The following is a 25,627-nucleotide window of genomic DNA, read 5'->3' on the forward strand; positions in this document are numbered from 1 at the left end:
AAAACGCGGTATGTTATTGCCTTCATAATGTGTAGGTTAATGGCCGAAACCAAAGCCGTTAATCAGAGCGCTGAGTAAAAAATCCAATAGTATTATAATAACCAGTAACAGTAGAATGCTCAAGGTCAACAATACAATACAATACAATACAAAGACTCTTTATAAGACTCTTTATTGTACACCAGACATAGTAAGCGATACAGAAAACAGATACACGGAAAAAGAAAAATTACAAGGTGAGCAATAGGCGGCCTTATCGCTTAAGAGCGATCTCTTCCAGGCAACCTTTCTACTAAAAACCTAAGGCAATCACTCACTTCTAACCACCAACAGTTATACACTACAATATGTCAATACTCTTACCAATCTTGCCAGAGCGCAAACAACAAGTCGCTGCAAGAAAAAGTAGCTACTACCTTCGATGTCATAAAGTCCATATTTGTAAAGTTCCCGTAAAATGTTGCCATTATTCAAGCATTTTACGTCAAAAATGTGTGTGACAGTCTAACTATATTTACGTGCGTTTTAATAAAACATTTTTTTTTTTACTTATAACGGACATCGTTAAATAAAACCCATTTTCAAACATAAAATTACAAGTTTATTACTTTTGTATTTCATCGACTAAATAAATTATTATTTTTTTTTACTCTAGGTAAACAAGCACTAGAACGAAGCCGAAAAAATATGCGGAACCCAAGTATACGCTATTTTTTTTTCAAAATATGAGCCATTTAAAAAATAAATACAAACTTAAATTAAATACATTAGGTAGGTACATTGAAATAAAAAAATATTCTCATTATTCTTATCACTTACTCACTAAATACATATCTGGTTAAACGTGTGACCAGTAAAACCAGCCAAGAGCGTGTCGGACTTGCGTACTGAGAGTACCGTACTTTAAAAGTAAGCAAAAAAAAAGTTTGTATTTCATAGTATTATGAGAAAAACAAAGTTGTTTTTGCGGGTCTGTAACTTTCAGACTTTTCCTTGAGGCGTGCTGAGGCTTTATAAGTAAACTTCTTGCCAAAGAACTGTCATTTAAATAAATTAGCAACCTCCCCGGCTTAGCACTGGTGCAATTTAAAAAAATAAATAAACAAGGTCTATAATCAAACGCAAGTTACATTTTTCACCTGAGTATTCGATATGATAAAGATTTCAACTCGATACCTCTACGCGTTCCTAAGAAAAAAAACGGTCTAGCCTCCAGTCTAGACAGACGGATAACGAAGTGATCCTTTATGGGTACGTTTATACGGAATACGGAACCCTAAAAATAAAATGTCGCTATTTGGTCCAGTTCATTCCTCTTCCAGTTTTACAGCTTGTATCGCGAAGAAAAAGGCAGTCGAGGTTATCCATTCCCATTTGTTTTGCAAAGGATGGTAAAATATCCCGAATACAGACTCCACGTGGCAGCCATCTGTAGGAAAGTGAAAATTTATTTAGATAATTATTCTGTGAGTGGCAAATTAAGCTCGAAAACAAATCACTGGTTGAAATAATTGTTAGCTTACAGTATAATGTATGTGACTAGTACATTCACTAGGACATTTGACTAGGACATTCTTCAAGGGTTATCTTATCTCGTTTCAAACCTGTTAACTGCGCGTCGTCTGCGTTTAAAAAATATTTTGTGAGTATAGGCCATCAATTTGACTAAATGACTTGACTTGAGTAGTTGGTACTCATGGGTGGTGATCATTTCCCATCAGATGACCCGCTTGCTCGTTTTCCTCCCTCTCAATAAAAAAAAACGACTAAACTTCAAATCAATTCGAACACGAAAGTGGTTTCGGATTTAGTTGTAAACAAACAAGCAGTGAAGTTATAAATACATAAATAGACACTGTATAGGAGAATATTACTTTTTCACACCTCTCCTTCAGAAAAGTAACTTTTCCTCCCTGACGAGAGGGAGCAAAGTTCAACTTTTCTGTTCAAGTGTTTTATTGAAAATGCCATTTTTTGAAGTTGATAATGGAAAGCCATGCCATTTTCTATGCTGGTTGTTCTTTAATAATATAAAGAATTTTTTTTTTCAAGTTTCTTAATGCTCGGTGTGAAAAGTTGTATGAGCGACTCGGGAGCAAAATTATTTTCATCTTGGGCGTTAACACTTGAATCCCTCATTACGCTCAGGATTCTACTTTATAATCCCTTGCTACGCTCAGGATTCTATTGTAGAATCCTTCAATGTACACCCTCGCCGTAAATACACCATTTTGCTCCCTTGTGACACCAATAACTATTTCTGCCACGGCACGTGTCTGGCACGCTCAATGTCTGTAGGTATAAACGGACCTATATAGGTACAGTCACCAGCAACAATATCTGACACAACCAGCGTGCATAAATATATGATACGACTCTATTTCTAGGGCCGGACGTGTCAGATATTAATGCTGGTGCCTGTACTTAGGGTAAGGTAAACGTCCGAGTGCTCGACACGCGAATACCCAATAGATGACACCCCGCTGTCACCTCTATTGCTTTGCTAATGACATAAAATAAAAGATGGCAATTATTGGGACAGTGACGAGCACTTGTACGTTTACCTTACGAACTTCGGTCGGAACTCGAAACAGAGGATCGGTTGCCTTTTTCATATCATATGATATGAATCTTCAGACAACGAGAAAACCGACGAGTCCCAAACGACATTAACATTCTGGTTGTATGTAGTATATTAATATGCTTGCACAATACATACTTCTCTCCAGTAAAAACGTCAATTCAGTCGGCGTAGTGAATTTCTCATACTGATGTGTTCCAACTGGTATTGCTCTTAACACATACTCCGCTATAAAAATCGATGTGAATTGCGATATTTTTGTCCTAGTGGGTGTCGTGAAGAAAATTCTACCGCCGGGTTTCAAAGTGTGGATGCAGGATTTCACGAATAACTCCTTTTTGTCATTGTCTATGTGCTCTATAATCTCAGAAGCAACTACTCCATCGTAGTGGTTGGTATGGTTCGTTGCGTGCTCCTGAAAAGTATTTAAAGAAAAACATTTAGTCATCATCATCATCATCAGCCGGAAGACGTCCACTGCTGAACAAAGGCCTTCCCCTTAGAACGCCACAACACTCTCACGATGCCGTCAGTCAGTTCACCTAGTGGAAGGCCTGCCAACGCTTGGCCTTCCGGTTCGTGGTCGCCATTCGAAGACTTTTTTCCTTCAACGGTTAGGTATCTATTTTTCTAGCGATGTGGCCTGCCCATTGCGACTTCAATTTGCATATTTGTAGAGCCATATCGGTGACTTTAGTTCTTCGGCGAATTTCCGTATTCCGGATTCTATCGCGCAAAGAAACTCCAAGCATAGCTAAACCTAGCCATAGCTTGACGCGTGATTAAGTAACATTATTCAATAAGTGGCAGTATTAGGCTGGTCACGTCTCTCAACTCTCCCCTAGAGCTGACTATCGTTGAAAAGTCCTGGAGTGGCGACAGAGTTTGAGTAAGCTTAGAGTGGGGCGCTCTGCGATTCGTCGGAGTGAGAAGTGTTGCCATGTTAATGACTTTGTTACTAGATTTGGTGTCTTTAGGGTCTACGTCAGTGACTTGTTATCCAGTGTTTACAATGTAATAATTATTAAATGATTCAGCGACTTTTTTGTGAGCTACAGCCACTTGCAGCGACATTCGGAATCAATTTCTCATTTACCGATGACTCTTAGTAAAATTTCTAGCCATTTCTAAAATTAAATAAAGCCGTTTCCGCTAGAGCTACGCTGAGCGAGGATAGCTAAATGAAGCGTTTCTATTGGTGCATGACAAATACATTCCTCGCAACGAATTCTCACACATGTCTGGTGGAAACACAGCCTAAGTGTAGCAAGGCATCATTGTTACCTACCTCGATGCTTGTATAGATATAAGTAGGCTTATTCCCAGTTGCAGGCGGATTGGTTTCACTGTGTTCTTTTGCCATATCAACAAGTTCTTTACTGGCGTCTATTCCTGTGACATCTCCGCCGAGCTTAGCAAGGGGCTGCAAGAAAACAAGTGCACAAATAAAAATTCAAAAATCTAATCAAAAATATTTTCCGTTTTAAAAATCTCAGAAATATAAAATACTAATTAGAAATGGATATCAGTGAACTTAGCCGTGGTGGCCTAGTGGTTTGACCTATCGCCTCTCACGCAGAGGGTCGTGGGTTCAAACCCGGCTCGCACCCCTGAGTTTTTCCAAATTCATGTGCGAAATTTACCACGAGCTTTGCGGTGAAGGAAAACATCGTGAGGAAACCTGCACTAACCTGCGAAGCAATTCAATGGTGCGTGTGAAGTTCCCAATCCGCACTGGGCCTGCGTGGGAACTATGGCCCAAGCCCTCTTGTTCTGAGAGGAGGCCTGTGCCCAGCAGTGGGACGAATATAGGCTGGGATGGATGGATGGATGGATGGATCAGTGAATTTTCGGATTTTCTTCGAGCTTCCAAGACCTCATAACGTTAGTATTTACCAGAAAATATTCTTCATGGGCAGATCGATAGACGCAGCACGTACACACATACAACGAAATATACCTATACCTATTTACCAAAATTTGCAGAACCCTAAAAGCTTTATACAACAAATTACTTGTTTCTAGACACTGTTGGGTCTTATAAGTAAAAAAAAAGTAGGTAAGGTAGGTTAAGTAAAAAAAAAACACTAACCATAGAAAGGATCCCTCCTCCGCATCCTACATCCAGGATCTTCTTACCCAATAAAGGAGTACAGGACTTACGTTCTGGCGGTACTTGTACTAATCCATCCCTGACTAACGGGACCCTGAAATGGAAGAAGTATCGTGGTGGTAATGTGGATTTCTCTCCACTGCATTGAAATTCGGGAGGTGAAGGTGCAAACCGGCGGACAATGGGGAAGGGCATCGCAAAGGATTTTAGAGCCTCCTGAGGCCCACCATACAAATATTTTTCAAAAGATTGTCAAAGCAATTTGAATCTAATCGTTTCCGGAATAAAGTCGAACTGACGTGGTATACAACAGCAGAGAAACAAAAGAATTTTTACTTATTTATATTTTATATTATGCCATAGGTCCATAATTTCCTTAAAGTTATTGTGTACATTCTATTGTACAGTCAAGGACTTTAATTCATGAGCCACGATGAAACCATTTCACATTTTTAGATAAAGAAAAATTAGATAAAGAAAAAATATTCTTATTCTTATTCTTATTTACGTCATAGTGACATCGCATTAATTAACAAGGAAAATTGTAATGAGTTTTCCTTTGAAAAGGTACCATGGTGGCTCATGAATTAAGGTCCTTGACCGTACATTAGCTCGAGAAAATATTGAACAGCCATTGGTCAAACGTTAGCCCGCCATTACGTTTCTCCGCGTCACACGACAACGTGTCAGTCAGTCGTTTACGTGTCATTGCATATTTAACGTTGTGCTTAGCACAATAAAGGCTATTGCATTGGTGTACCTAGTCGGCTTAGTTTGGCATTTTTAGGATTCCAGAGCCAAAATGGCAAAAACGGAACCCTTACAGTTTTGCCATGTCTGTCTGTCTGTCCGTCCGTCCACGGCGTTGCTCAGGGACTATCAATGCTAGAAAGCTGTAATTTTGCACGGATATATATGTAAACTATGCCGACAAAATAGTACAATAAATAAGTAAAAAAAAATTTTTTTAGGGTACCTCCCATAGACGTAAAGTGGGGGTGTTTTTTTTCTCATCCAACCCTATAGTGTGGGGTATCGTTGGATAGGTCTTTTAAAACCATTAGGGGGTTGCTAAGACGATTTTTCGATTCATTGATTTTTTTGCGAAATATTCAACTTTCAAGTGCAAATTTTCATTAAAATCGAGCGTCATCCCCCCCCCCCTCCCTCTAAAATGTAAACCGGTGGGTGGAATAATTTGAAAATTCAGGATGGTACTAAGTATATCAAAACTTTCAAGGAAAACTATAATGGCTAGTTTTCTTGAGAATTACTAGTAGTTAGTTATTAGTATTAGTCTTAAATAGCAGCCTAAGGTATAAAATATAATCCTTAGAAAAATATTAATTTTTTTTTTCGTAATGGCTACGGAACCCTATTTTGGGCGTGTCCGACACGCTCTTGGCCAGTTTTTCAACACTCGCTGCGCGGACGAAGATTGCCGATGTAACTCGTGGTCCAATTGTACTTAGTTCAAGAAAAAACATTTTACCGTAGCAAATTAAAAGCATGCAATGCTTTCATAGGTCCATTTACATCCCACCACTGCTCCTTTATCTTTGAATGGTGCTTCACATCAGCAATATCGACTGTTGTAGGTGTTTTCTCATCTTTGTGCAGAGCTGTTGAATATGGAAGGTCACGTGGCTTTGATGTTATGGCAGTGCTGCAAGTAAAAAAAAAAAAATATCTGTGTTGCCTTATAACAACAGTTTATTGTGAAAATAACACGGACTTAGTTCTGCTGGCCTCCTGGGTGGGCTTTTTCCAGCAAAATAAATGTAGTAAATAAGACAGAAATTTAGATTTCAGATATTTAGAGGCTTTTTCACATAATACTCATACACATTACATGCAAAATGGATCTTTCTTAACTTTTTTAGTTATTTTATTTATAAAGTACAATACAATTTGATACAAATACTTACAAACATTATTTACCAGTCTACAGTGAATCAACAAACATGACAAAAAATACACAAGTAGACAATAGGCAGTCTTAGTACTTAAAACTTATCACTTAATAAGTTTTTACATCTATCTAAAAATACTCACATTCCACGAAAAACACTTCTGCTCATTCTCAATGGAATCTGTGACATTATGGTAGACATTTTCACATTCAGTTTTTATTCTCCAATGTATTATTATGTATGTAACATGTAATGTCCGTTTGACTGGTTGTCACAATTCAATAAGATGGATCTGAAAACAAAGACAGGGATTTTTACTGTTTTAGTTATTATGAAATTGATTTATGTTCATTTTAGTAAACTTCTCAAGCCTTTTACCTGATTTATCTGTAGAAAGTATTTACTATAATCATAATCATTTATTTGCCATATTATGTACATAAGAATACATGCAAATATATATAAATTGAAGTCGGTTAAAATTAGAATATAAACATTCCATGGTTAGAAAAGGATAAAACTTTACGGAAGTTATGTGATCACAGAGGGTACAGAAAGATACAGAGGGTAGGTACAGAAAGATACAGAAAATGTTGCCTGCATACCTTCATACAATTATTTTCTACAAATTTTCTACAATAATCTCTGTAACCATACTCTAGCTAAACTCTAGTAATAGCTTACATAAAAATGTTTTTTGTTAAAAATTTCATTTTTAATACAAGCTTTTTGCACTGTACTTTTTGTTGACTACATTAATGTACCAAATTTCAAGTTGATGCCATAAACCGTTGAGGAGTTCCGCCCTGCAGAAGATTTTGCCTGGACCACCAGGATGTCACTACCAGATTATTGTATTGTCACCAGATTTACATAAGTATGCCAAATTTCAAGTCAATCCAACCACTGGAAGTGGATCATATTCAACTTGCAAGATTTCACCCGCACATACATACATAGTTATTTACATACATTGTAAGTTAAATAAAAGCTTGTAAAAATAGAAAGCTTCACTATCCCTAGTTAAAACCATATCTATATTATGTTTGATTGATCCCATGAACTTATTAAATATTTAAAAAGTCACTCTGTAGGTAAATCATCCAATTTAGGAACACAATCACTTGTAGTTCGCTCATAAAGAAAACCTCCAAAGCAGCTACTAAAAAACAAAATAAGCACTAAGTAAAGTAAATACTTTACCAAAGGTCATCACTTTTTGAATAATAAAAAACTAATAAATGTTTTAAATCTTAAATAAATATTTTCTTCATATTGGCTGGACCTATCACATTTCTCACTGTTTGCTTTAGTTCTGCTTTAGGGAGCTTTGTTGATTGGATTAATAATTGATTTTAAAAAGTTTCACTCACAAATAGACCCACTATTTCATTTTACAATATTTTTATAACATTTTCTGTAATACAAACCTTGTCCTGACAGTAACAAATAAAAAAAAAACAAATCTTGCATGATGCACTTATAAAGGTACATTCTGCAACTAGTTTTTAGGATTCCATAGGCATATATGGAAACTTCATAGTTTGACCATAATATCTGCCCATCTAGATAGATCTACACAAGAACAGTTTAAGCTAAGCCATGGACAGATGGACAAATTTAGGGTGAGTACCTCCCCTTACACATGAAGTGGAGAATGTTTTTCATTTGATTACATTTATAGTTATACAAATATGTATAAAGTTTTAAAGCAATCCATTGGCTTAGAAAAACACAACAATGGTAGCAGATATAGTAACAAATTTAAAAAGGAAAACTATAAAGTACCTATGGCTTTGTAGGCTTTAACAAGTAATAGTCAACCTAAACTAAATATTAAATACTTGCCATATCAGTATGGAACCCTACATTGTGCGTGGCCCAAAATGCGCTTGAATGGTTTTAATTGCTTTGTTTACTCTACTCTTATAAATACAAGAATGCGGAACTGCAATTGGACCTGTGGAATGCAGGCAACACAACTTCTAGTGTATTATAATGGATTCCAGTGGCTTAAAGGTCTGTGCAGCCAGGATATAAATAAAATAAAAAAAAATGTGATTCCACATGATTTAACGCGTACCGTACGTAGCGTACGCGGCTAATGTCTGAATTACTCTGAATTGGAACAATTCTTTCGTCAAGGCGCCGGTCCATGGTGCCAACGATTTATAAAATAAACAATAATTACCTCGCTTTTAAATGTCTTCACCGTAGCACAAATTATTTATTTATTATAGATTGTTATTTACAGTTAAAATTATTTGCATAGAGGAGAAAATTTAACTAAATGAACTCGATAATGCTGAATAACCTGAAATTGAAATATTTCCATGTATTTCAGATCCAGAATGATTTATTTTCTTTCATTTCAATGGGTGACACTATTTACTATTTACCGGCACGGATAATACCGACATGGAAATACCACCCCAATATTTCGTATACACGCCCATACAAACTGGTGGCAAACTGACAAGAGTTTCTATGGGCGTGTCACAAAATATCAAGTCGGTATTTCCATAATATATCGGTATTCTACGTCCGGTAAATAGTATCACCCATTTCATGCCCATTTCAATGAATGATTGACTTGACATTGACAGTGACAGTAGAATTGAGTTAAAGTTTGGGGAAGGTAAATCGCATTCAGCTGCGCCATCTATTAATTGTGTTAACTATTTTCCACAGTTCAGGCATCGTTTATAATAATTTTTTTTTATAAATCGGTGGAATTCGCAGAGGAAGGGTTTTCACAGAGGAGAAATATCGCTAGATAGCGTAAGTATTGTGAGGTCCGTTTGACGTTTGCTCGTGACTGGTTAAATAACTAAATGAGCCAATCGCAAGCAAACGTCAAACGGACCTCACGATACTAACGCCATCTAGCGATATTTCGTAAATAAAAATTATCTATTCTGTAGAATTATGTATCCTGTAATATATTCGATTTGTAGCATTCGAACATGGCGGATGTAGACAATATCTAATTTTGCTATTTCTGTTTCTTTGGCTAGTTGTAGTGTTTTATGCGGCGATTTACCTTAACAGTGAACAGTGATCACAAAATTCTATATTTCTCTCGTGTCTGAAATTTTTTAATGCGCAAGTTGTGTCCACGTGGTTTCTGGAATTTTACTATCAAGTTGCAAAAACTACAACCACCGTACAACGTCCCTCTTAAAGAGAGTATACTTTGACACTGGCGAAATTGTCCTATTAATTAGGACAGAAAAGCCATATTTTAAAAGAGAAGAAGAAGAAGAATAATATAAAAATGTTGTCTCCTCAGGGGGGGCCTAACTACGAAATTCGAAAATCAAAGTTCGTATCATGCCATCCTTTTCACTCTAGTACTTAAATAATAAAAGCGTCAGCGGGACGGCAAGATACGAAGTTCGAATTTTGCACTTCGTAGTTAAGGGTTCTCAAGCTATCTCAATACCAATTTTCATTACTCAGTTGAGCATTTTAAGCGTGAATCGAGCGTATCAAAATAACAAGCAAACGTACCTACTCAGTTCCGTATTTTTAACATTGGTAGGGATACACAATAAGTAGGTAATACATTAGGAATATCCTATCCTATTGATGATCACAAACAAAAGATGCCCCCTCATTCCCTGCGGCTTGTAATTTGGAATACTTATGTAAATCGCGTGACAATATAATAATCTGGTAAAGACATCCTGGTATTCCGGCCAGGATCGTCTCCGCAGGACGGAACTCTTCAACTGTTAATGGTATCGACTTGAAATTTGGTATGCAAATGTAGTTTGGGTGACAATGCAAGTACAGTCAACAAAAAGTACAGTCAGCAAAAAAGCTTGTATTCAAAATGATTTTTTTATGGTTAGGTTCAAGGTTATTTCTTCTAATGTTGTGGACGCTTTGGTTGGTGTGAGGAACAAAATAGGTAAGTACGTCTAATGTAAAAATAAATAACAAAGAAAAAAGTTTTATAGGTGTATTGTTATTGTTAGCTATTATTACAAAAATATTTTTTTTACTTTGTCTGTGTCTGTCACCATCATCTATCACAGCAAAATAATGTGGTGTTATTTTCATAAGATAAACGACATTAGTACCCGACTGCCCACAAGATAATTTATTTGGAGAAACTCATTAGAAAAACATGTCGCAGTTCAATCGAAGTTCGTTCACTCTGACATTTGCTGTAGAAATACTTGGTATTGATGTTTTTCATGATTGCAATGAGGGTTGGCTTGATCTGGGACCGTGCACGCAAGGCATGAAGATTCAGTATCAACTTTATCCTGGCCAAAATTTCGACGTTGATATTCTTATATGGCCTCACGCCGTAAAGGTGAGTAAGCAGCAGTAAGGTAGAGTAATAGGAGCGGTCGCTAGGGGCGCCACTTTACAGTTTCCAGTGCAAAATAAAAAGATTCTAGGCGCCTTTTGAGAGGCGCGGAAGCGGTGTAGACAATTTCGCTCTATCTTAATCAAGGACTAGATCCAGCGCGACGCTGATAAGCGGGATAGGTATTTTAAATCCACCGGTTTTCTACGATCTTACGAGATTCTTGCAGCGTAGCAAATAATTGGTTATGTAGGTACCTACCTACCTACTCAAGATAGCCGCTTTTATTGAATTAAGGTAAAACTCAAGTGAATCCGTTAAGATCAAGAGGGTATGTATTATAATACCGATAAACGAAAGACCGAATTTCACAAGACCTATGGACGGAAGGCCGAATATTAAAACGTCGAATGGATATATGACCGAAAGTTTGAAATCCCGAAAGTACATTTGACCGGCAGCCTAAAACCCGAAGACTACAATCCCGAAGATCAAAATACCTACACTCGAAAGGTCGAAAACTCATAATGCCGAACAGTCATAATCACTACAAGTAAAATAATCGACAATCAATATATCGAAAATCAAAATACCGAAGCTGCCGCTATACCAAAGACGAAACAAATATAGTAGGAAAAGATTTGTGCGAGCGAGCGAAGCGAGCGAGCAAGACGATTTGGAGCAGAAGCGACTCGGATAGGTTAGGTTCAGAAGGCTAAGGCGGGAACGAAGCGGAGCGGAGCGGAGCGTAGTTCCCGCCTTAGCCTTCGATGTTAGGTTTTTTTTTATAGCAGGCAAGATACTTAACTGCCACTAAGAAAGTAGGTTGGATAAGATTCAACAGCAAAGATCGTTTGTGAAGCAATATTATCCGGGCTTCTATAAAAAAAAAACCTAACATCGAAGGCTAAGGCGGGAGCTACGCTCCGCTTCGCTCCCGCCTTAGCCTTCTGAACCTAACCTATCCAAGTCGCTTTTGCCCCGAACCGTCTTGCTCGCTCGCTTCGCTCTCTCGCACATATCAATTTTTTTTTTACTTTCGGTATTTTGTACTTTCGGTATTCTGAATTTCGATTTGTTAAGTGTCGATATTTCGACTGTAGGTAATATGGTTTTTCGGTATTATAATACATACCCCATTTTCGGGATTTTGTACTTTCGGTCATTTAAAAATAGATATTTCGACCTTCGGTGTATCGGTTGTCGGTATTTTGTACATTCGGTATTCTGAATTTCGATGTGTTATGCGTCGACATTTCAACTGTAGGTATTATGATTTGTCGGTCTTATAATACATACCCGATCAAGAATAGCCTTTGCCTTTGTGTTGTTATTATTGATCGAAATAGGTAGGTACCTACCTGTTAATCTTTTTATTTTTGTTATGCTTGCATCATTAAGTATCAGCTCTTTTTGTTATTTCAAGAGGGTAATTATCGTAGAATATCTACCAAATTCTCAGAATACAGCAGGGCTACTACGAAACTCGAAACTCGAAGTTCGTCTCGTGCGGTCCCTCTCGCTCTCGTATTAAACAGTATAAGTGTCAGAGGGACCGCACGACACGAACTTCGAGTTTCGAGTTTCGTGGTAGCCCTGCTGAGCACTTGTTCATCTGTAACAAAAATATCTGACACGTCCTACCGGCGCTAGAAATATCTGATATTTACGCTTTGTTGTGTCAGATATTGGGGTTGGTGACTGTACCGTACTCTGGCGCCGCGCCGTTTCACGCTACGACGCGCTGTGGAGCTGTGGTGATGTGGCAGGCACTAAAGCGGCACCCTTACGCTTAGTTGCCATAAGAGTTGGCAAGCCAACAGTTCCATCGTTTTCCAACGTCTTTATTTTTAATGAGGCGGCAAATTTAATTGCTTAGACTTGGCAAACTTTTATTTAACTTGCTTGTTAGTATGGGTCTCGGAAGTCGAATTTAACCCACTTCCAGTGGTCGATTTACTTGAAATTTGGTAGGTATAACATGATGAAAATGTAAGTACACTCAAACCAACTGAATCGTGACCCACAGTGGAACCTTTTCGTAGAAAAAATCATAGTGATATCGCATTGCTTGACAAGGGAATTTATTATAACACTTACTGTGAGAACGTTCTACGGTGGGTCAGGAATCAAATGGTTCGACTGTACCTACAGTCAACAATAACCTAATCAACATAGTTTCGAAAAGCCCCAGACATTGTGATTCAATATCTTAAAAACGATTAAACCGATTTTAATGAATTTAATGATTTTAGCTAACCGCAAGAAAATTCACTCACGTAAAAAATAGCAAAAAAACACATCGAAATGGGTTCATCCGTTTGAGAGCTAGGCGGCCACAGACAGACAGATATATAATGTTGTCAAGCTTATAACACTCCTGTGTATAAAAATGATTATTTCAACCAAAACTTTTTGACTTTAAAAAGTTTTAAAATTCGTTTAAGGTATGGTGTGGAGCTAACCATGGATGGGTGCGGACATGGCAGTTCCTCGATCGCCGATGGCTTACGTTTGACATTAGCCACCTGTTCCCAGTACGGGTGGTTGAACTACGGAACCACGTGGCGGCCGTTAACCCTATACAAGGACTGGGCGCCCTTAATGCGAAGTACCGTAAACTGCTTCAACTTTGCCCTCTGGCCCCAACATTGCCTGATTCGATTTAGAGTCGATAACTTAGCACCCTTTAGGTTTTAAAACTTTTATCCCCCCGTTATAATAATTCCCGTGTAGATAAAAGTTTTAAACCTATAAGAGTGCTAAGTTATCGACTCTAAATCAACTCAGGCAATGTTGGGGCCAGAGGGCAAAGTTGAAGCAGTTTACGGTAATGTAGCTTATTGTCATGAACTTGAAGTGGCAATGAGCAGGCCATATAGCACGGAGAACCGACCGTTGGAGCCGAAAAGTTGGAACTGAATATTCGGATAGAGTTCTTTAGATATCTGGTAGAAATACAGGAACTCTAACAAATAATCGAAAACGGCATCAAAATCTACAGCAGCTTCGTAAAAAATGTGTCCAGAAAAATTAGGAGGTTGAAATGCTCGAATAATGCAGGTGGTAGGACCATGTGCAAGGATTGCTACCACCATCTTGCTCGCTAATCCTGCCGTGAAGCAGCAGTGCTTACACTGTTGTGTTTCGGCGTGGAGAGTAAGACAGCCGGTAAAATTACTGGCACTTGAGGTATCACATCTTAGGCCTCTAGGTTGCCAACGCACCTGCAATCCCCCTGGTGTTGCAGGTGTCTATGGGCGGTGGTGACCTCTTACCATCAGGAGACCCACTTATAAAAATGCCGAATAAAAAAAAATGATGACCCACCTCGAATGGAGACCGTGGATCGGCAATCGCATCATATAGGACGTTCACCAACAATATGGACGGATAAACTGGTTAATGCCGTGGGTTCATGGTGAAGCAGGCAGCTTCCAACCGAAGCAAGTGGAGATCTATAGGGGAGGCCTATGTCTAACAGTGGACGTCCTACGGCTGATATGATGATGATGATGGGTAGTATAAATACGTAAAGGTAAGTAAGTAGGTAGGTAAGCAAGTAGGTAAATAAGAGAAAGCTCTTAGTTACCTACTTGTTAAGCTGCACGTTGTCGTAGCTGTGACTGCCAACTGCCATTATTCTTATTTTCAGCGTATACCATTATGGTGGAGGCGTAAAATCTGTATTAGCATAAAAAATCTGTAACCGTAACCCGTATAAAATTCCGTATCAGTATACTGAAACATCAGTGCGTTGGTTCGACTCGCACATTGCCGGTTTTTTAATCACGCAAATCGCTCTTTTAAGTCGCATGAAATTTCTATTCTTATAATTAGTTCTATGGATAAAAAACTTTAATACAATTTTCTACACGTTGATTGGGAACTAAATAGGTCCTTGAAGTTGTTAGCTATAAGCGGACCGTTATGCATCGAACCATTGTCGTCTAAGTCACATTAGAGATTGTGGCAACTATATCGACATAGACGCCAGTAGCAGTGCAGCCACGGATCGATTAAAGCTGGCTTTCCAGCAGTGATTGAATAAAGATGTAGGTAGCTTCGAATGTTATTTTCACAGAGATAGATATAACGATTTCTAAAAAAAATATTCTGGCTCACATAGAGAGTTCGCTAGGTACAGTCAAGTGCTATCAACACGGCCAAAGTTACAAAAATATGTATACTTTCACGACTTCATGCACATAACATTAAGAACGTGTACACATAATAGACGGAGAGCGGACTGCAAAATTTCGTACCTACTTGATACCTACCGCGATAAAATGCACAATTGTTTTCCATAAAACTGATGATAAGTCCGTATTTGATAGTCTGCCGCGGCGGAACTTGCCGAAAGTACCAAAAAAATAGTCACTTTGACAAAAACACTTTGAAAAAAGGGGCCCCAACTAACAAATTGGTCATAACATTACGACTGCTCACATAATCTCGTATGTCAAGGTGTTTCGGCAGAAACACCTTGGCAGACTTTATATTCCGGAAATGAGGGTTCATACCTACCGACTGGAATTGGTTTCATGCTGGTATCAGATGGGTCTTGGTCCTGAGAGCGTCTGCCAAGCACTTCACCGGCAAAAAAATACTGACATATTTCGCTTTCCTGTATCTACCAGTAAATTCCTGACTGATGCCATGACTATTATTTCAGTATCAGATGGGTTAAATAACGCCCCTTTTTTGCACCGGAAGTGACTATTTTTTTGGTACTTTCGGCAAGTTCCACCGCGGCAGACTATCAAATTCGGACTTAGCATCAGTTTTATGGGAAACCATTGTGCATTTTAATTTTATTTTTTATTTTTTTGTGCATTATAATTCTCAGTGAGAGCTGTCGAGGAGGTAGATGAATGTGATTTATAAGAAGGTAGAACATAAGAACTATTATTGTACATCTATTTCTGTTTGTTCTCCAAATAAAACTATAAAACTATTTCACCGCGGTATCAAGTAGGTACGAAATTTTGCAGTCCGCTCTCCGTCTATAAGTATTTTTGTAACTTTGGCCGTGTCGATATCTTTGCACTTGAACTGTACATCAGCCACACATTATAATTAGTTAAGGTAGGTACCTACCTACTTACCTAAAACGCATTTTTTATATAATTAGCTTTTTCGAGATCATTGGAGCAGTTTTCAAAATTTCAAGACGTAGGTAGGTACTTATTCCAAATATGACTGCATTTTCACACAATTACACGCAAATCGTTTGATAATACTCGATAATAGTCGTGGCGTGGTGCCTGCTAGGTCCAGCCTCCCTAGTTTTTCGCTTCACCGACGGCGATTTAATGATCGAATTGAAACGCTCATGCCAAATTACGTGGGGATACAAATGCCTGTGGCTTGCACATTTTCGTGCAAGTGTAGCTCGCATGCCTGTGCCATATTTGACGTACTTGCGCCAGTTACTAGCACAAACGTTTGCAAGCTAAAAGCATTGTGTATTGTATTCCTTGGTCTTACCACCTCGAAACCCTTTGACAATAAAAATTAAAAACTTTGGTTTCAGCGCGAAAAACGACAAAAATACTGAAGTGTACTTACCGCCTCTGGCGTTCGGGGAGCGACGGTACTTTGCCCCCATACAGGACTCAGAACAGAGTCTGCTAGAATACGTGTACGATTTAATATGGAAGGCAGTGGAAAGTTACATACCCGCTTCTTATTTGGATACTGTGTTTGATGTCCCGCATCCCGTAAAAGGTTTGTATGTAACTATATTAAAATTCGCGCTCGTTGAAAGAATTATGGGCTATACAGCCACACATTATACATGACATATCCTACCACCCCTAGACTTTATACGTTGGGTATTACACCGCAGTCGAACTTAGCAGATTATTTACCTATGAGTTAAGTTAAATATAGCTAGAATTGAACCGGAACCCGGAGAACCGGAGTAAAATTGGTGTATTCGTAGTTAAGAGTGTCAACAGGGTTCTTGTTGCACACCAGTGTACCTACGCAGACTGACCAATAGGAACATAATCCTATTAATGTTCCTCATCATATCAGCCGCAGTCATCCACTGTTGGAGCTCCCCCATAGACTTCCAGATTGCTTCGGTTGGATGCGGCCTGCATCCACCGTGAACCCGCAGCTTAAACCAGGTTATCCTTTCATCTCGTTGATGGAACCTACGCTGAGTGAATGAATGTGTGTCTTACTAATGTATGAAATTCCAATTACTAATTCAAACATGCATGCATCGTAAGACAAGTTTTTTTTTTAATCATTTGACTCTTTATATTTTTCTTTTAGATGTAAGGCATCAAGACGCTATACTTTACCACGTAAAAGAATGCATCCTCGGCCGCTCAGTATCAGAAGCGTCTGTGGAAGAAGAAGCAGAAGTAGATGTGAAATCGGGTGCAACCAAAGCCACAGCTAAAGCACCTAAAGATAAAGAAGTGAAGAAGAAAGTTGAGGCACCCAAGGTCAAATTCGAAATGAAGTTGTCGGGGGACACAATTTTAGCTAGTACGTTTCATATCATGAGACGTGAGACTTAATTAGCAAATAATTACAACAAGCACATACAATACAATTCACGTGACTGCGTAAAACCACAGAATAACTAATAGTACTACCGTAAAATATCTAAATGTTTGAATAAACCTATTTTACTTTGTTACTCCGCTACTTACCACAAAGCATTATTTGTATGGGCGATTGATACAGGCCTCCGCAAAGTAACGTCTGAATCTTGTCTGAATCAGTTAAAATTATCAAACGTCTTCACATAACATTTCGTTTCTTTAAGTAAATTAGTGAATTGAAAATCACATGGAGTTACCTGTGTGACAAAATTTTAAACTCGACAGAAACGTTTCTTCTTTTTTATACTTTCACATTTAAAGTTCAAAAGTTTCTGTCGATTTTCGACGTCGTTCGTACCAACCTGATAATAACTGAAACTGAATTGAAAACGTACCTTTGGCTGAATAAAATTGGCAATCCCTATCGAGCATCTCTGTGATGCCGCATTTTAACTTTTGAGAAGTTCGCGACCTAAAAAGTTTTAAATAGATGTTGAGAATCTTTTACTTTCTTAACATGATAAAAAACGTCAAATCAACTGAAGTCGTAGAAACATCAAAGAAGAGATTGATAAAATTGATTAAGTGAATTGATGAAACTCGGCGCATGGGGAAGGAAGAAAACCTAGTACATATTGGCCTTGTTCTATTTACAACTAGGTACTTAAGTATTTGTAAGTATTTCCTTTTTTCCAGGTACCGGACGGCTAGTACCATTTGAAACAATTGGCGATCGCCCACCAGATCTTGGAGAGATAATTGTTTTAGTATCCAGCAACAACTTGCCGGCTTCAGATGATCTGCCAATAGTTTTTGTGAACATTGAAGCACTTTTTGGTGTACCTGTCGACACATTTAAGAAGTTGAAGTAAGTGTTTATTGATAGGAAATGTGAAAAAAGTGCCGTGGTTCAGATATAAACCGACATCGACGATAATGCGACATCAAACTTTTTAAATGATTTTAGAATATCACAACTGTATACCAAATGGTCTTTGGGTGGCGAAGAGCATTGTTCAGAACCGCAATTTTTCAAAGCAAACAAGGAGCTAAATTTTAATGATCACCACGCCGTACCGTTGCCTTGCGATGTTGCTTTCCAGATAATCTCTGATTTTTTGGACACCTGCTTTCAAATTGAGGTTCGTCAGATTTTAAACACCTGAGACTGTCAAGAAAAAGAAGTCGAAGTACTTTTGTTAAGAAAGAAATTTGTGTTTAGTTGTAGGTACAGTCAAGGGCATAAGTATACATACGTTATCAAGATGTCAAAAATATCTATATACCCCTTTACGCCACTAAACATAACGGCGATGTATATATATTTTGACGCTATGGCTGTACCTATATATATTTTTGTATTCGACTGTACAGCCTATTTATGTTAGATAGTATATTTTTTACGGGATGGGGACCCACTATTACTTTTAATGAGCTCCCATTATTTACTCGAGGCTTCGCTAGCTATCAGGCCTAACAATTGAATAAAAATTCCGGGATTTCACAAAAAAATCCCGTTTCCCGAAATTCGTTCTCAAATTTTTTTTTATTCGGCTGGATGGCAAACGAGCAAGTGGGTCTACTGATGGTAAGAGATCACCACCGCCCATAAACATCTTTCTTTCTTTCTTTCTTTCTTTCTTTCGTTGCCAACCTTGAGGCCTAAGATGGGGTACCTCAAGTGCCAGTAATTTCACCGGCTGTCTTACTCTCCACGCCGAAATACAACAGTGCAAGCACTGCTGCTTCACGGCAGAATTAGCAAGCAAGATGGTGGCAAGTTATGGCTTGACCAAGGAAAATAGGAATTAAAGATAATAATATATAAGATAAATACATTTAATACCTTTGTAAGGGTAAGTAAATGCAAAGAAACAAAACGCGAGTGCTCTGTACTAATTATAGTTGTTGAACAGATAATCTTTTTATTAACAAATTTCCCTACACTGGTTTGCAGCTACGTGGAATAAGGTACGTTCAAAAATCAGACGACTGTCCTAAATTCTTCGGATATGATAAAGAAGATCGTGATTTTGGTATCGTTGCCCCTAAAAAGCCGCCCAATGACGAGACAGATATTATTATAGCTACTACCAAGATCGATGTACGATCTCTAGCAAAAGGTTTTAACGTTCTTATTAGAGGAGAGTTTGATCTGTACCCACCAAGTCTGTCAGTTGAAAATATAGGACGTGAAGCAGTGTGTTCTAACGATATCAATGGAATAAGATCTCCAGTGAAGCCTGAGATGGTGGTTCAGTCTTATATAATTTTGGAAGCTCAAATGACATTGCAAGTGTGTATGGGGTTTGTCGGGTGCAGACCGCACCGGCTTCAAAGAAGTTATTCAAGAATGTTCTGTCTCGTCAAAAAAACTGACGTAATTATGGCTATGTTGCGACAAGTTACGGAGTTGAATGATGAAATAGCTTTATCTATGCTTCCTGATGAGCTGCTTACAGGTTTTTCATTAGACATCGGCGATACAGTAATATTCTACGCTGAGGGTCTTAAAGATGGAGCAATTTTGAAGGTATGGGAGAAAACGGAAGATTTTTATCCCGATGTCAAACCTGTATTTTCGACGTCATCGAAATACTCCTCGAGGATTTATCCGTGTAAGTAAATTATATTTAAGTTTGTAGCAACTGTAACTAATATTTTGCCGATAAGACGTGCTCCTGATTTCGTATTCTGGAAAATTTGTATGATTTGGTTAAAGAGTAATTTGGACGTTATTAATAATGTTTTTCTTCTTGTTTGTTTAGCTTTGCTGCACACTGCTATACCGTTTGCGGTACTAAAGATGTGTGTACCCCTGTCCGCGCTGCTGGCGTGTCCTCCCGTGTACGCGCGACCGGTACTCCCGGTTCTGACAAGATTTGTAAGAATCATTTTGGAATAAAATAAACTACATTGCTGCTCCATGATCGCGCGTAAAACTCGATTTTCCCGTAGATACTCGTATTTTACGCTGGTAATAGTTACGTATACGTACAGTACGTATTTGCGAACTCAATTAACTTTTGCAGTTAAATCTAGGTTTTCAGGGCTAAAATAAAATGTTAATTAGAATTGCGTCTAGGATTTTTTTTTAAATGGCGTCACGTACCCTATTAGATCTGGTATCAAAAAGCTACTTTATACATAGGTAGATAAATCGGTAGACAAATGGGTGGGTCATTATTGAGCGTTTCAACCGCCTTATTTTCATGGTCACAATTTTTTATGAATGGGCTGTAGAATTTGATGACATTTTCGATTAGTTTTTAGACATCCTGTACTTCTATTAAGTAGATAACCTGGAAACTGTAAAATAATTTTCTACCATGTCAACAAAACTGCGCCCACGAAAATCAAATGGAATCACGAAAAATGACCCGGATGAGGCTCTGAAGCGTTTCAACCGCCGTTTAGGTACTTTATGTTAGGGTTGCTATAGTTACACATTAGCGGGCCAGCATAAATCGGCACAGCCAAGCGGTTAAATCGAATATATGTAGATGGATGTTCGAGGAATAGTAGATTGTTGCACCAAGCAGAAAGTTATTTATTACTGCACCGAGTGCCGAGGAGCCCGAGCATTAGCGAGGCCTTTAAAAAGCACGACAGCAATATAATATACATCTTTGGTCGTGCAATTAAAAAAAAAAAACTAAAACAATGCAATAAATAAAATTCATACATTTTTTCTGTTCTAGGGCAGAAAAATCGCGCTTTGTGCTGGGTATTTAGTGCGGTTATGATGAAATTAAAGCATAGTTGGAAGAAAAAGTCGTTAACGTCTTCGTCGCACGCATATACTGGGCCGAATAAGCCGAACAGGTGCAGTAATTGCTTCAGGTCGGCTTTGTTGTTCAGCAAATACTGCCGAACTGACAATGCCGGCCCGCCTATGTGTGTAGCAACCCTTGGAAATCAACCACTTAATAATAGTTCAGCTGGTGCATGGTCCTAGAATTGCAATTGCGATTGGTTTCGTTCATGGAATTTCATAACACAGGGCGATATATCTAGCGGTTGAAACGTTAAAGAGCCATCTACACATTTCTAAATACTAGCAACAAACACGCATGCAAGTTGTAGTTTTATAGATTTAATGTTCCGCTATTATTATAATGCAGGCTGCAGCTTCCACAAATTCACACGTCCAACAATATTCTAACTTTGCGTGTCACTAAAACTTTATCCTTTATTGTGCTTCATTACGGCCCCAGTTTAAACGAATGCTGCGTTTAATTTTAAATATCCCAATTTGGCTCGTGAAAGCAGTTTGAGTTGACAATGTTATGGTATGTGAGCGGAGCGAGGTGGTTCGTTAATTGCTACAGCCTGCAGCACGTAGTCCGAAGACCGTCAATGCGCAGTACAAAACCAGGTATCGCGGGGAATTGAGAGATGCGCGGGGCGGGCGGGTGAGCGCTGATTGGCGTAGGTACGCGACTGTAATGGGCAGAAATTAGTGGCTACCGCTAAACTTGCGTGCTCCGGGCTGTATGTTAGTATAAATAATAATATAATTAATTAATTCTATAATAAACTTCTAAATGTTATTTTGTGGTGCACGTGGCATTTTCTTTGGAGTTGAGTCGCCTTATGGGCCAAATACACTTTACAGTGTAAAGTTTACACACTATAGTCACAGTGTAAGAAAAAAAAGTTCTTTAGACTTTGAATTAGGCGCTCATAACATTGTATACCACCAAGAAAACAAGACTTTGTTACCATCTGACACTTATAATAAATAGGTACTTAGTGTATGTACCCTGTGACTACAGATGTGCAAGTTGCGGAAAGTTTCAAAAAAGTTGGAAAAGTTCTCGGAAATTTCTGTAATTTTCGCAAGAAATATAGGAAATTTAAATTTAAGGAGCGGAAAGTTTCAATCCGCATACAAAAATGTGAGAAGTTTCCGAAATTTTGGTAAATGAAAATTTCCGCAATTTTGGAAAGTTTCCTTTGGCACATTCAGTACCCGTGTCTACCCTAATGGGCGGACGAAATAATTGTCAAAAGTTGTGCGCTTGTTTTAATCACTTCTGAACTGTTAGTATAAAAAAAACCGGCCAAGAGCGTGTCGGACACGCCCAAAATAGGGTTCCGTAGCCGTTAGAAAAAAATTAAGTAATATTTTTCTAAGGATTTCGTATTTCATACGGAATCTTCCAAGTTTAGGTATATTTTATACCTTAGGCTGCTATTTACTCATACTACTAATAATTCTCAAGCAAACTTAGCCGTTATAGTTTTCCTTGAAAGTTTGATATAAGTACTACCATCTTGAATTTTTTCAAATTTTTCCACCCACCAGTTTAAATCTTAGAGGGGGGGGGAGGCTCGATTTTAATGAAAATTTGCAATTTAAAGTTGAATATTTCGCAAACAAATCACTGAATCGAAATACCGTCTTAGCAAACCCCTAATGATTTGACCTATCCAACGATACCCCACACTATGGGGGAAAAAAAACACCCCCACTTTACGTCTATGGGAGGTACCCTAAAATTTTTTATTTTATTTTTAATTATACCATTTTGTCGGCATAGTTTACATATATATCCGTGCAAAATTATAGCTTTCTAGAATTGATAGTCCCTGAGCAAAGCCGCGGACGCACAGACAGACAAACAGACAGACAGACAGACAGACATGGCGAAACTATAAGGGTTCCGTTTTTGCCATATTGGCCCCAGAACCCTAATTAAGATGCGAAATTACTGATTGACCTTGCCAGATAAATTATAAATTTTCGTTCACTATTTTGATGTGACATATTTATTATACTTAATACGCGTTTTATTTTTACGTTTGTATTCAACACCTGATTTTCATACAAAGTCCACTGTTCAAAGAGACTTTCTGTTATGCTATAGGCAGCGTTGAAGTTTGGACGATTGGTCGCTGGTGGACTAAAGACAGCGCCTTCTCGTTGCGATATGCCGACTGCTGAAGAGCTGGTTAGCTTTAGGCTGGAGCTGTGCGTCCCTCCACGCCCCATCAATGTTCTGCAAGCTGAAAACCCGATGCTAAAAGCCGGTGAGTAGTTCTAAGCTAGCCATGTCACACTGGAGACACCCATGGCACACTGGTGTTGGCTCTTTGCTGGTAATCTTATACAAGTACCTCCAGAAGTATCCATGCCCCGAGAGGACCAGTATCAGGCGGAAGATCAACATTATATTTCAGAGTACTGGTATAATGTCTTCTAAATCGGACAGAGTGGCCGTGGCCATGAGGTGTCGCACATCACTGTGGTCGCTGCCTTAGATGAATGAGCGCGCGAGACCAATCATTCATCTAAGGTCGCTGCCTTTGCTATCCTTCTCCACCGGTCTCTATTGGCGGCTTGGCGAGTATAGAGATCTTGGTGACTACTGACTATATATTGTTATGTATGATATTTCATTTTTTTTAAATCATCTGTAACGGAATGCATAATGCTATGTAATACTTGCATCTATTGAAAGCCATTGATCTAATAAGTATAGTAGGTAGTGCCATGAGAGTTGAATTGGATGATCTGACACAGCTACAAGACGTACTGATTGCATAAATAACCTAACCAACAAAACTTGGAAAACCCTCGACTTTGTCACTTCAACGTTCAATATCTCAAAAACGGCTGTACCGATTTTGATGAAACATGTCTAAGAACCATGCATCGCTAGAAAACCTGATTTCAAATAAAAAACCACATTCAAATCGGTCCAACCGTTTAAGAGCTACGGTGCCACAGACAGACACATACCTATAGCGGTCAAACTTATAACATCCCTCTTTTTGCGTCGGGGAAAGTCAGGTTGGTAAAAGGAGAATGAATGAACTGAATGAGTGATCATATCAAAATCCCGCTGCCATTACATGAGATGCTCTTGTGTGCGTGAGCGTGACCTCAAACTCTGGTGGCACTACCTATACGACTTTTCTTCTTGCTATAGATAGCAAGAGTTTATTCTTAAAGTTATACTGAACGTATAAAGGTTCCCAAACAAAACGTACGCCGTAGTATAGTGCATTAACATCGTATCCGAAATTCGTATTTATGTAATGCTGTTGTTAGTTATTGAACGTTTCCGTTGTGATAAATTTAATGGCAATGCAACGATAGCAGACCCTATCCATAACACTAGATATGCCCTGGGGATAGACGGGGTACTAAATAATTAGTATAATATGCTACCGGAGTGTCGTACCCGCGCTTTGCGTGCGGTTGTGTCAACATTTTAGTTCCAAATTCTACTTCCGTATTCGGATCGCAAGCATCGCTGTAGGTTTTGACGACGTGATAAGTACCTACAAGTTTACCGTGCGTATTGTTACTGCGTAAACTTAGTAAGTATGTAGGACATGTCTGCGACTTAAGCAAGTAATCATATACTTAATTAGTTTCACAGCAAAGATAGGCTATGTAAGCCTCTTAGAGCGCGTGAGCACCAAACAAATAACTAGGAGTCGAAGTGGTCGCCATGGCCGAAATCGGTCGGATAATCAATCATCATCATCACGCTTTGATCGTTATATCAATTGATAATATTTTTTTATATATAAACAAGTTGTACCTTACAAAATTATATAATATTTTAAAATTATACTTTTCGTTCATTACATCCAGTGAACGTTATACTAAACGAGTTTATATAAAGTGAGCGTATATATTATGAATATTATATAATAAGTTCTTATTTATCTCGTATTACTTACCCATAAAAAATATCGGAACATGTATTCTAATACCTTAATAATAGAGTGCATGTTCCGATAGTTTTGACCACCATGGCCGCTCCGAAATATCTGGCAGCGACTGTATTTTCCCTTTTTGTTGGATTTTCCCTATTTCTTGGATCGTGCAGAAGGTACCAGATCCTAACCTTTGTTTTGTTGTTATTTTCCAGTGCCTTCGACTCCTATAATGAAGACGTGCCACAGTGCTGGCAGGATCAATTGGAATAACTAAACAAGGTTTAAACAAAAAAATAATCTTTTAATTTATATTCGATTGTTGGTTTACTTACCTACTGTTCATTATTGTATCTAACATAGGTACCTACATGTGAATACAGTAATTGCAGGTACCTCATTCATTTTAATCCAATTTATATTTTAAAGTATTTTTTTTATAATGCCTTTTTT

At 38.3% G+C, this 25,627-nt stretch overlaps 2 protein-coding genes across 8 annotated transcripts; one reads left to right on the forward strand and one right to left on the reverse strand.

The window, feature by feature from the left end:
* Positions 1–147: 147 nt before the first annotated feature.
* Positions 148–14,471, reverse strand: Coq3 (ubiquinone biosynthesis protein COQ3, mitochondrial). 6 transcript variants are annotated; one of them, XM_074098821.1, is made up of 8 exons: positions 9,007–9,088; positions 8,799–8,921; positions 6,750–6,899; positions 6,187–6,360; positions 4,674–4,788; positions 3,870–4,004; positions 2,720–2,996; positions 148–1,429 (listed from the first exon to the last, which is right to left on the reverse strand). In XM_074098821.1, the coding sequence occupies exons 3-8, from the start codon at positions 6,806–6,808 to the stop codon at positions 1,308–1,310; spliced, it is 882 nt and encodes a 293-aa protein (XP_073954922.1). In that variant the 5' UTR covers positions 6,809–6,899; positions 8,799–8,921; positions 9,007–9,088; the 3' UTR covers positions 148–1,307. The 6 variants fall into 6 exon arrangements, with proteins under 6 accessions (XP_073954922.1, XP_073954926.1, XP_073954923.1 ...); XM_074098825.1 differs by lacking the exons at positions 8,799–8,921; positions 9,007–9,088 and adding an exon at positions 14,262–14,471; XM_074098822.1 differs by lacking the exons at positions 8,799–8,921; positions 9,007–9,088 and adding an exon at positions 8,456–8,698.
* On the forward strand, positions 10,505–25,627 carry LOC141435996 (uncharacterized). 2 transcript variants are annotated; one of them, XM_074098820.1, is made up of 11 exons: positions 10,505–10,523; positions 10,827–10,934; positions 13,379–13,542; positions 16,468–16,661; positions 17,220–17,438; positions 18,194–18,365; positions 18,465–18,639; positions 19,455–20,115; positions 20,266–20,381; positions 23,371–23,533; positions 25,390–25,627. In XM_074098820.1, exons 2-11 carry the CDS (start codon positions 10,860–10,862, stop codon positions 25,449–25,451), a joined length of 2,001 nt encoding a protein of 666 aa, XP_073954921.1. In that variant the 5' UTR covers positions 10,505–10,523; positions 10,827–10,859; the 3' UTR covers positions 25,452–25,627. The 2 variants fall into 2 exon arrangements, with proteins under 2 accessions (XP_073954921.1, XP_073954920.1); XM_074098819.1 differs by lacking the exon at positions 10,505–10,523 and having other exon boundaries at positions 10,646–10,934.

Source organism: Choristoneura fumiferana, chromosome 16, assembly GCF_025370935.1.
Source record: "Choristoneura fumiferana chromosome 16, NRCan_CFum_1, whole genome shotgun sequence".
NCBI classification, from domain to species: Eukaryota; Metazoa; Arthropoda; class Insecta; order Lepidoptera; family Tortricidae; genus Choristoneura; species Choristoneura fumiferana.

Coding starts and splice junctions, on each gene's coding strand:
- Coq3 (XM_074098825.1), bottom strand. CDS start 6,808: ATGTCTACCATAATGTCACAGATTCCATTGAGAATGAGCAGAAGTGTT. Junction 4,005..4,673: donor GAGGAGGGATCCTTTCTATG/GTTAGTGTTTTT, acceptor GTTTTCTTGCAG/CCCCTTGCTAAGCTCGGCGG. Junction 2,997..3,869: donor ATATCTATACAAGCATCGAG/GTAGGTAACAAT, acceptor AATACTTTTCAG/GAGCACGCAACGAACCATAC.
- LOC141435996 (XM_074098819.1), top strand. CDS start 10,743: ATGTCGCAGTTCAATCGAAGTTCGTTCACTCTGACATTTGCTGTAGAA. Junction 17,439..18,193: donor GGGGGACACAATTTTAGCTA/GTACGTTTCATA, acceptor CCTTTTTTCCAG/GTACCGGACGGCTAGTACCA. Junction 20,116..20,265: donor CTCCTCGAGGATTTATCCGT/GTAAGTAAATTA, acceptor TTGTTTGTTTAG/CTTTGCTGCACACTGCTATA.